The 12,500-nt window shown below is 45.4% G+C and overlaps 1 protein-coding gene across 1 annotated transcript in view; it reads right to left on the minus strand.

Moving 5' to 3' along the window:
* Positions 1 to 12,500, minus strand: part of pappaa (pregnancy-associated plasma protein A, pappalysin 1a) — a gene marked incomplete at both ends in the record, with an annotated part of 178,087 nt that overhangs the window by 10,885 nt on the left and 154,702 nt on the right. Inside the window, 1 exon segment of the mRNA XM_083657810.1 lies at positions 11,086 to 11,184. Coding sequence (XP_083513936.1) covers positions 11,086 to 11,184 — 99 coding nt within the window.

Consider the following 12,500-nt stretch of genomic DNA (forward strand, 5'->3'; position numbering starts at 1 on the left):
CTCTCTATTCACTATTACTCTTCACTATGACCTTCTCTCCTCCCTATTCACTATTACTCTTCACTATGACCTTCTCTCCTCCCTATTCACTATTACTCTTCACTATGGCCTTCTCTCCTCTCTATTCACTATTACTCTTCACTATGGCCTTCTCTCCTCTCTATTCACTATTACTCTTCACTATGACCTTCTCTCCTCCCTATTCACTATTACTCTTCACTATGGCCTTCTCTCCTCTCTATTCACTATTACTCTTCACTATGACCTTCTCTCCTCTCTATTCACTATTACTCTTCACTATGGCCTTCTCTCCTCTCTATTCACTATTACTCTTCACTATGACCTTCTCTCCTCTCTATTCACTATTACTCTTCACTATGACCTTCTCTCCTTCTTATTCACTATTACTCTTCACTATGGCCTTCTCTCCTCCCTACTCACTATTACTCTTCACTATAGACTTCTCTCCTCTCTATTCACTATTACTCTTCATTATGGCCTTCTCTCCTCTCTATTCACTATTACTCTTCACTATGGCCTTCTCTCCTCTCTATTCACTATTACTCTTCACTATGGCCTTCTCTCCTCTCTATTCACTATTACTCTTCACTATGACCTTCTCTCCTCCCTATTCACTATTACTCTTCATTATGGCCTTCTCTCCTCTCTATTCACTATTACTCTTCACTATGACCTTCTCTCCTCTCTATTCACTATTACTCTTCACTATGACCTTCTCTCCTCTCTATTCACTATTACTCTTCACTATGACCTTCTCTCCTCTCTATTCACTATTACTCTTCACTATGACCTTCTCTCCTCTCTATTCACTATTACTCTTCACTATGACCTTCTCTCCTCTCTATTCACTATTACTCTTCACTATGACCTTCTCTCCTTCTTATTCACTATTACTCTTCACTATGACCTTCTCTCCTCCCTATTCACTATTACTCTTCACTATGACCTTCTCTCCTCTCTATTCACTATTACTCTTCACTATGACCTTCTCTCCTCCCTATTCACTATTACTCTTCACTATGACCTTCTCTCCTCTCTATTCACTATTACTCTTCACTATGGCCTTCTCTCCTCCCTATTCACTATTACTCTTCACTATGACCTTCTCTCCTCCCTATTCACTATTACTCTTCACTATGGACTTCTCTCCTCCCTATTCACTATTACTCTTCACTATGGCCTTCTCTCCTCCCTATTCACTATTACTCTTCACTATGGCCTTCTCTCCTCCCTATTCACTATTACTCTTCACTATGGCTTTCTATGCCTATGCCAGTGCTTAATGCCCAAGTGCAGTTTCAGATTGATCGGCCAACCCGTTGGGGAGATAAAACGATGCAGACAGATGGACAGAGTTGTCCTCATTCTATAGTAGGAGGACACTATGCTAATGTCCTGATGTCCTCGTGCAGCTTGCCGATCACGGACCAATAGCAGGCGGAGCTGCGGCTCGGGGGAAACCCCTGCTCTCGTGTTGTCTCGCGCCAGCTGCGCAAGAACCCCAAGAAGCTGCGCAAGAACCCCAAGATGGCGACGGCCACACTAGGCTTCAAAAACGGGAGTAAAAAACAACAACAATGGGTGATGTCACGCAGACTGTGTCCATATCTTTTAGATGGTCTATGTATCTGGGCCATAAAGGACAGAAGCGAAGACGGGTTCTTTTGCACCTTTGGGCCACGTGTGCCGAGGACGGAGAGGACGGAATATACGGAGGGGAGGGGCCAGCAGGAAGTGTCGGTGGCATTGCGCTGTGTTTTCTTCTTCACGTGCTGCTGTGTCACAACAACACTGAGCAACAACAACACTGAGCAACACATCCCCTCTGAGTCACCCCACCTCTCACACAGAATCACTGCAGGCTGGCGTGCATGTGTGTCTGTTTGTGTCTGTTTATACGCGCATGTATGTGTGTGTGTGTGTGTGTGTGTGTGTGTGTGTGTGTGTGTGTGAGAGAGAGAGAGAGAGAGAGAGAGAGAGAGAGAGAGAGAGAGAGAGAGAGAGAGAGTGTTTATGTGGTTTCCGTGCTGCAACACCAACCAGTGGCTGAAATAAACCCCGGCAGTAAAGCGTTATATCCCAAAGCAATGAGACTGTATATAGGAGGGTGTTATGGGATGGAGGTTATTTCCCTTGAACTCCGACAGGAAAGGCCCAGTCTAACAATAACAACAAACACATTATAGTTGACTCTCATCCAGTAATAGACTTCCACATCGTATGTTTGCAGGCTGCCACTTTAGAAGTTAAAATCTCTGTAGAGTTTCTGAGGATTGGGAATGTGCAGATCCTCACCTCTCCCTCTAGATGATCAGTGATCCTCAACCCTTTTCATATCAAGGACCCCTAATTAGGGCTACAGACCCCCATTTGATGAGTTTGTCTTTCAGACCAGAGTATTTTTGATCGTTAGATATGACTTTGTCCAGAATCTCATGACTATCTCTACTTTCGTCTACATTCTCCAATTGTCTTTGCAAATGCAATAATGGTGAATGATGAAGTTGAACAATTCATCAGTTTCCTGGGGACCCGCAGAACCCCCTCAAGGACCCCCCGGTGGTCCCCCCGGACCCCCTGTTGAGAACCACTGCTCTAGATCACGGATTAAATTAAATGATAATCAATTCAAATCTAGAGAGAAATAGATTCCTTATAGGTCTTTGAAGAAGCCACTTAACAAACTATAAGTGTGAATCGAGTACACATTTAAATCTAAGCCGACAAATAAACTCACTACTCGTCGCTAAAAGCACTTGAAGCGAATCCAGTATTGTCGCAGAGCGGAGCTCATAAAAGTCAAAGGAGGCGATGTTGTGATGAGTGTCCCAGTGAGGAAAATAAAATCTGGACCACAGGAAACGCAGATGGATCTGCCACAGGCAAACAAAACGCTGTGTTTCGAGAACACTGGAGCGAGATTGGACAGAAATCTTTTTCGCTTGCGGTCTCGACAAAAAAGCACCGATTTCCCGCAAAAGAGCGAAAACATTTGCCTTGTCTCTGTCACCCGGCCGAGTGTGTGATCTCTCTGGACGGGCGCGCGGCAGCAGAAGGAGGAGAGGGGACTGTCATAAATGAGTCACAGATCCCTTTTGTTATGACAAAAAACTGTGTCACTTGTTTTGTTTTGTTTTCGGAGGTCTTTATGCAACAACCCCCGTTGTTGGTCGCCTGCCACGCCATGTGTTCCCGTCGGGGGGAAATCACAATCAGGTGCAAGTAGCCTACTCTGTTTTTGTTTTGACGGAGATGATCAAATAGGGATGACTAGGAGGACAAGCTTTGCCCAAGAGGAATAAACAACTCAATACCAAATGCCAAACTAGATGCACGTACCAGAGGCTTTGACTTGACTCGACTTACTCAGGCTTGCTTTGATGTGATCTTGTCTTTTTATCATCTTTTTTTATTGCCTTTCTACTGTCCGTACGTCTTTTATTTTTTTTTACTTTTATCTTAAAGGAACACTCCGCCAATTTTCAACCAGCTTTGTGTCATTAGAACATCAGTAGTATATCAGAAAACTGTAAACGGTTTTGAAGTCTGTCATTTAATTTGACAGTTATTGAGCGTTAAAGTGTGGACCAGTGACATCACTGGTCCACACTAACTCAAATGAATAACTCATTAACTCAAATCAACTCTCAATAACTGTCAAACTATTCATCATTCATCTAGTTTGACAGTTATTGAGAGTTGATTTGAGTTAATGAGTTATTAATTTGAGTTAACACTCAATAACTGTCAAATTCAATGACAGACTTCAAAACAGTTTACAGTTTTCTGATATACTACTGATGTTCTAATGATACAAAGCTGGTTGAAAATGGGCGGAGTGTTCCTTTAACTCTATCTTCATTTTATCGAGAACAACAACAACAACAACAACCACATCTGAGCATTGCAATAGGCCAACAATATCAAATCGCTTGCCTTGCTGATCATTTCAAACGCTCATCGTTGAAAGGTATAATCTTAGTCCCATGGCAAAATAAGGTGTGCTGGGATTAGCCAAGGCATTAAGGTAATAGTCTTGTTGTGCAATTCAATGACACACAAGCAGCATCAATTAGGCACTGGGCTCTGGTAACGGCACACGCAAACGGGATTATATCAAGCATCTGGTTTCGCTCTCTCCCCCCACCCCCCCCCCCCACATCAATCTCACCTATCGGCTCCATTCCTTCCCCTCAATATTTCCTTTTGATTTCCTCGCCCCCCGGTAACCTTCCTCCTCGCCCCCTTGTTCCTGGCAGCTGATAAATCAAATTATGATTGGCTATTTCAGAGCAATTTTCTCCTATCTTTCCCCCAAATCCGACCAGGCTCCAGGGGTGGAGACACTATTGGAAAATACCAGCCCAGACTGTTCACCTCAAACGGTGCCGGCACCAAAACGCCCGCGAGTACGGTTGGGTTGGGGGGGCTTTGGTTCTTGAGCCCGGGTGATCCGTTTATCACTGCGGCTCAGGGGGGGGAAATGACAATGTTTCACTCCAGGAATGGACCGTCTTCCTCTCTCCTCCTCTCGCCTGTCAGTCACGTTCTAAATGACCCAAACCCGTTTCAATTGCTCCTCCGTTTACAGTACCACACTGTATGGTTACAATTTGTCGGGGATCTGCGAACACCTGTTTTTGCAGACGCCGGTGACGTCAGCGTTTGGCATCCCTTTGCTTGGAGATTGTAGCGGTAGATACCATACGTCTGTCTGTACCGTCAAAAGGCATTTTACGTTGTAGATTATTGATCATGCAGAGGGAAAATGTTCATTATTTATTGAAAGGTGTTGAGGGTCAAAGGTCAGCCAAAGTGTGTGCAGAAAAAACCACAACACACACACCGTTTTTTTTGTTGCCATGTGGGGTTAGCTAGGGTGTTCTCATTGACACCGAATCAGAACATGCGCACGTAGAGGGCACTCGGTAGAGTAGCACACCGCCGCCGAACGTTCGGCCAATTTTCGTGGGGTTACGTGAATCCGTGTGGAAGTTAAGTCACCTTTTTGTGATTGTACGCCAATTTGGCTGGTGGAGCGTGGAAGGTTAAACAAACTTGTTTTACTTGCCTGGATTTAAGCAAAGTGGTTCTAATGGCCTAAATCCATTACTTAATCAACCTTTGGGACATAATTGAATTTGTGGCAGAAGGTGGTTTTTAAATTCGTGGGGGAGAAACGTAATTCAGGTCCTGCTGGAGGAACGTTTTTTTCCCCTCATAATACATTATCCACAACACGTAAATCACCGGTTTCGGTGTTCCTTTCACGTATACTTTTGTAAGATCACGTTGCGTGAGACATGAGAACTTGGTGCCAGGACACCAGCAAGACCCGTGGCCAGCTCAGCTCAGCTCAGCTCTCCTCTCCTCTCCTCTCCTCTCCTCTCCTCTCCTCTCCTCTCCTCTCCTCTCCTCTCCTCTCCTCTCCTCTCCTCTCCTCTCCTCTCCTCTCCTAGCCCAGCCTCTTGCTGCTTCAGTCACTCAGTGGAGTCCACCCCCCCCCCTCCATCAGGGTCTGTCAGTGTGTGTGAGTTATGCAAGTTGCTGCTCTGCCCCTGCTGGCCTGGAGGAGGTCCAGCAGATGGAGAGAGGAGATAGTGTCAATCAAAACAGCAGCACAACCACTATGGGAGTGAGGTCAGTTCCCTCCGGGCTCCACACGGAGTTTCCTGCTGCAATGATGGACTTAGGATAAGTGAGTCTATCTGATGCTGAGAAGATGAGGAACAAACGCTGGACTCCTGGACCTGTTTGTAGCAGGAAGTTGGGTCAAGTCTGCTTTATACTGGTGTATAAACCATTTGAATGTGTGTTTGCAAAGTTTAAATAAATCAAAGACAGACAGACAGACAGGCAGGCAGACAGACAGACAGACAGACAGGCAGGCAGACAGACAGACAGGCAGGCAGACAGACAGACAGGCAGACAGACAGACAGACAGACAGACAGACAGGCAGGCAGACAGACAGACAGACATGCAGACAGACAGACAGACATGCAGACAGACAGACAGACAGGCAGGCAGGCAGACAGACAGGCAGACAGACAGACAGGCAGACAGACAGACAGACAGGCAGACAGACAGGCAGGCAGACAGGCAGACAGACAGACAGACAGACAGACAGACAGACAGACAGACAGGCAGACAGACAGACAGACAGACAAACAGACAGACAGGCAGACAGACAGACAGACAGACAGACAGACAGACAGACAGACAGACAGACAGACAGACAGACAGGCAGACAGACAGACAGGCAGGCAGACAGACAGACAGACAGACACGATACCTCAGATGCCGTTTATCCATTTATGGGAACTCCACTTTCATCTCTTCCATTATTTTCCCCAGACACTCAGACACAGACACACACAAACACACACAGACACACACACACACACACACACACACACACACACACACACACACACACACACACACACACACACACACACACACACAGACAGACAGACACACAGACACAGACACACAGACACAGACAGACAAACACACACACACACACACACACACACACACACACACACACACACACACACACACACACACAGACAGACAGACAGACAGACAGACAGACACACAGACAGACAGACACACAGACAGACACACAGACACAGACAGACAAACACACACACACACACACACACACACACACACACACACACACACACACACACACACACACACACACGGTGAGTCTTTCTACAGAAAACCCTGCCACCGCTCCGCTCCTCTAGGGCTCTTACTCCTCATCAACACACAATGTGGGTGTGACCAATACAAAATGATGTAATTATGCCTTAAGACCTTTGTCTCTGGCATTTTAGCTTAAACTACTGTAGCATTGTACCCAGTGTTGCCCGGGTTAAATAGGCACAGGTTAAATAGGCACAAAGCAATACAACTGTGCCTTTGACTTTCATAACCCACTGGCCACCGCCATGCTTTTAAGAGCTGGGCTGTGGGCGACTGGGCGTGAGGTGGTCTCCAGGACTTTCCAGGTGGTCTCCAGGACTTTCCAGGTGGTCTCCAGGACTTTCCAGGTGGTTCCAGGGCTTTCCAGGTGGTCTCCAGGACTTTCCAGGTGGTTCCAGGGCTTTCCAGGTGGTTCCAGGGCTTTCCAACCTGCCCCTTTCCCCAGATGACAACCCACCACCACGCAACATGTCAGCCCAATTCGACCCGGGGGTGTGGGCGTGCAGTAAAGATACACAATGTCAACTTTCTTATTTATTATATAGATGAAACATCTTTTCACGCCTTGGCTATCTATGCACCCAAGCAAAAAGCCATTGATTTTTTTTTGGGTACCAGGAACAAAGCTGATGGAAGGACCAGAAGAAGCGAAATATCATCATCAAGCAACGGAGAAGGACTCTTTGGAAGGATCCAGTAAGCGGGGAAAGAAAGGTGATTATTTCTGTCCTCATGGGGTGAAGAACCGCGAAGACCGCGGAGAAGATCGGAAGCAATCACAGGATCTCTGATTGGACTCTGGGGGGAGAAGAGGACATCCAAGGGACATCTCTCCGTCTTCCAGAAAGGAAATGAACAGGCTCTCCAGTCAGACCCCAGCCGACACAGCCAGCCAGACACATAGGCTGCAGTATAAATCCAGCCAGACACACAGACGAGAAGATGCCAGGAGTACAACCAAAGTCCCCGGGCCTCGCCAGAGACCCAGAGAGAGGCCAGGCCAGAGGAGGAGCAGATGCTGCAGCACAGAAGCCACAATACACTTCCAATCGGATCCCTCTGCCAGCAGCCAGATAGAGCGAGCCAGACAAAGCACCTTCGCCAATTAAGAGATTTACTAGCTACAAGGATGGCCAAACTTTCTGACATGTCGGGCCAAACGCCCAAATGTAACATCTGATTTACTGCGGACAGGGGATAGGCTATCGAATGTTTATTAACAAGTAAGTGATGTTCCATTTTTAAATTGTATCCAAAGATATAATGCCTTATCATCACTCTGGAAGCACGTGCCTAGCCCAAAAACCAAACAAAAAAAACAAAAATATATAATAAATACAATATAATGATTGAATATGGAATTTAGACCACTGGTGCAACTTTGGACGAGCCTGCGCTAACACAGGTACACAGAGACTACTACAGACTCTGTGCATTAGGAAACAGAATAGCACAGGAAAAAGACAAGACTGTTGATGAAGTCTGAATGTCACTCCCCTCTTCCGGGACCTTCACTGGCTTCCCATCTCGGCACGCATTCAATTTAAGACACTGGTTCTGGCCTACAGGGCTGTACACCAGACAGCCCCTCTGTACCTACAATCTATGGTCAGGCTCCAAAGCTCTCACCGTTCCCTCCGCTCCTCCACCAGCGCAGGACGCCTCGCCCCTCCTCCACTACGGGGGCTCAAAAGTCGCTCATCCCGTTCCAGACTCTTCTCGTCCCTGTGCACCTCAATGGTGGAACGAGCTTCCACCTTCGGTCACGACGGCCGAATCACTGCCGATCTTTCGGAAAAGACTAAAGACACATCTTTTCACGCTCCATCTGGGCCCTTCTTGAACTAACTTCTTGAACTAACTTCTTTCTCTCTCTAAAAAAAATAAAAAAAATAAAATCTAAACTAACCTAAACTAAACTTGTACCACTATTCCTTACAGAAGTTGTAGTTGTCATAGACTGTGTTGCATAGTTGATTGCTCTATTGCTGACAAAAATGTGTTATTGTAAGTTGCTTTGGATAAAAGCGTCTGCCAAATGACGTAATGTAAATGTAAATGTAAAAGACTTTCTTGTAGAAATTGGTAATCTGATGGTAACATTTGAGGCTGGAGACCCGCGGAAAAGAGGGCAGAGGGTCCAAGGTATGGTGGTATGAGGTGAAATGAATCAATCAATTTGGGGGCGGCTTTAGCTCAGGAGGTAGAGCGGGTCGGCCAATGACGCAAGGGTTGGCGGTTCGATCCCCGCTCCCTCCCAGCTGTTAATCGTTGTGTCCCTGGGCAAGACACTTAACCCTCCTTGCCTCGTATGATTGGTATGATTGGTATGAATGTAGACATGAATGGTATGATTGGTATGAATGTAGACATGAATGATGGTGGTTCGGAGGGGCCGTTGAGCGCCAATGTGTGGCTGCCATGCTTCTGAACCACCGGTACGAATGGTGTGAATGAATAATCATCCTGTGTCAGCGCTTTGAGCCTTGGAAAGGCGCTATATAAATCCAATGATTATTATTATTATTATAATAAGGTTTGTCCTTAAGGTTGCACTAACTAAATGGTAAATGATCTACCTTCAATGTCAAGGGTTGGTAACAACTACTAACACTGCAAACATTGGCAACATGTAACCTTGACTGGATGGATACAAGTGATTGGTAAATGCTAGAAGCATAGACTGTAAATATGGACGTAGCTACAGTATCATGACGTTGGTTTTTGGAGTCCCGTTTTGAGGCCTCGTGGTTGGCATTTTCACCGTCTCCATCTTGGTTATTTAGAGTCAGAAGTGATGTGAATTTGGACGAGAAGAGCCACAGCACGGCCTGCTATTGGTCCGTGATCGGCGAGCTGCGCGATCACTGGACAGGTGACCTGTCAATCAGGCCCCCAAAACGGTATTTCTTTTATTCTCTATTTCACATGAAATGGCACTATAATTTACAAAATAAACATCTTACTGTATTGAAGAAGACTTTACACTGGTGATCGAGACCATAAACTCATTAGGAAAGTGTTTACTGGGTCCTTAAATCGAGTGAGAAGAACGGCCATTTTCCACTTCCATGTAATCAGACTTATTTTTGCAGCCAGTGGAGTCGCCCCCCTGCAGGCCATTCGAAATAATGCAGGTATAAGTTACTTCTGCATTGGCTTCACTCAGGAAGTGGGAAGTCCACTCACCTTTAGCCTATTTGACAGGCAGCCAGCCGGCTGCCGGCCTACATCTGGCTCTGACTGCCAACCCTGAGCAAGTATCCGATGATGTCATCACCACGCGAGGTGACATCATCAGACATCCAAGCAACAAGTATCCGATGACATCACCATGGGAGTTAGGAGGACAACTACGCACATGTCTTCCCCCGGGACAGGTGTGTAGGACAAGGACAAAGCGTTCAGAAATTGCAACGGAGAGTTGTAATATTTTTTGCCAGGCAGTCAGACGACGGATGACGTCATCAGTGATGTCATCAGTAACACACATGCTGCCTGGCATAATAGCGAATGTGCACTTGTTTATTACCGTTTATTGAGACAGTGAGAAAGTAGCAGAGGAGAGTGGAAGCAGGATTTAATCCTGTATTCACCTTATGTAGCCACGCCCATTTGACCTGGTTGTGTGGCCGTATCAAAACTTCCGGCTGAAAATAATAATAAAATAAAATAAAAAATGGCTGCGCTGCTCCAATATCATCTAACTCTGAATTAACTAATAATTTAGCCAATTGTATGTAACATACCAAATAAAAGCAAACGGCAATGTCTAAGAATGCAACGCCATGTAACTGGCTCGTTAAGTCTCGCATTCCAGGGAATTAGGTTAACGTCTGCGGGTCTTATTGACATAAGTGGCTCGAGCGCTCGGAGGAGAGACAACTATCTGAAGCTTTCTTTGTTGGAGTCCAGGTATGTTTTACAATAAAGTGTTCGTCATTGTCGACGATTACGCTATCTGACCTGGCTAACAGTGGATACTCGCTTGCTTGCTGTGTACCGGCTCAAAGTAGTAGGCTACGTTCTTTATTTTACCCCTGCACTGTCCGCTCCAAAAACAACTCTCTCCGTGACCGCCGGAAGTGTTAAAAGGACCCGGAAGAATTTGGCCCACTGTAAGGTCTGAACATAAGGTGAATAGGATATATGTGACTTGTGTAGCTCCAGAGGTGCGGACCACACAACATACAACCTCAGGGCTTTTGGTGGTTTTTGCAAATGAAACACTTACCTCTGGTCCAGTGTGACCAGGACCAAACCCAACCCGATCATCACTTTGCTTGATGGGCGAGGAGGGAGGACGCTTTGTGAGGCTAACTCTGAGGTGCAGGCGTGCCACTCACCTTCTTGGTCTTGACAGTGGATTGGCAGCAGTCTCCTCCATCGTAGTTACAGAAGGCCCTGTTGTTTACCGAGTCACAGTAGTTGTCTCCCATGAATGGCTAGACCACACAGACAGACAGAGAGCACAACCATTAGAACAAACCATCTACAAACACAAATGGGGGGGAAAAAAAACATCTGAAAACATTACGAGGAAAGCCCTCATATTTTCCGTTGCCATACATCACCAATTATTCTATGTTTGGACTGGCTGATAATGGTTAAAACTTGAATTGTTAAAAAAAAAAAAAAAAGGCCTATTTCCTCTTGCACATTTCAAGACATTTTTGAGGTCTCTGGGTAGATTTGCTGATTAATCTGCTACATAATTTCCGTCATCTTTCAATGTGACTTTTTAAGCTTTGAGTGGGCCAGACATGTAAATCAAACTGAGGACACCATAAAATATTCACTGCACAAAACACTCCAATATGGTGATTTATAGGGTCGGGCCCACCCTCTCCACTAGGGTTACCAATTGGGTTATCCAATTGGCATAAAACTGTGCAGATGATATCATCCTTCCATACAGTAATGTAAATGCCCGATTAAAAAAAAAAAAAAAAAAAAAAAATGAATTAGCACGTGCTCACTTATAAGCGTGTGCACTAATTACTGTAATGTTGGAGGTACAATAAAAGTTATATTAGCCATTTACATCAGAATATATTAGCAAGCCGTTATAATGAGCCACATCAGTGTAATTAGTCTGAACGCCATTAAATTACACTCAAACATTAATTATATCAGAACTATTAGTGCCAGGTTTTTTGCTGCATTTGCAAAAATTGTGGAATCGCTTCAATGTATCCATGTCCCCCCTTGTGTTTTCATTTTGCAAACAAAAGCGCTTTTTTTTTGGCTCCCACTAACAGCCACCTGTGCAGGTATCCACGGCGACGGGCATCATCGCCATCAACACCAATCTCCTCAGAGGATACGATGACTGTAGCTGTTCATGTGTTAAAGCACTGTCTTCTCAGCTTCTGCCTCAAAACCAGCCTGCAGAACCTCACTGTGAACTCAACCCTATCTGTCTGTATGATGAAGATTGACAGGTCCAAATGCTGTCAAAAGATTCTTCAGCTGGCTTCATCTGGCTACTGGTCCATTTGAGTGTTCTGATCTGCCAATCTATTGTCTGTCTGGTCTAAACTCCATGAGCCGGGGCACAGCAAATACATCTGGAGATTATCGACTGTACTGTACACTCTTAGAAGAACCTTTAAGGGTTCTATAGCTTGGTACATATTTGGAACCCTCAAATGGTTCTATGTAGAACCATTTCAGATGGTTCATTTAAAAGAACCCTTGGGGTTCTACATAACCATTTTGGGGTTCTATATAGAACCACTTTTTTTATTTTTATAGAACA

Source organism: Poromitra crassiceps, assembly GCF_964638095.1.
Source record: "Poromitra crassiceps genome assembly, chromosome: 21".
NCBI classification, from domain to species: domain Eukaryota; kingdom Metazoa; phylum Chordata; class Actinopteri; order Beryciformes; family Melamphaidae; genus Poromitra; species Poromitra crassiceps.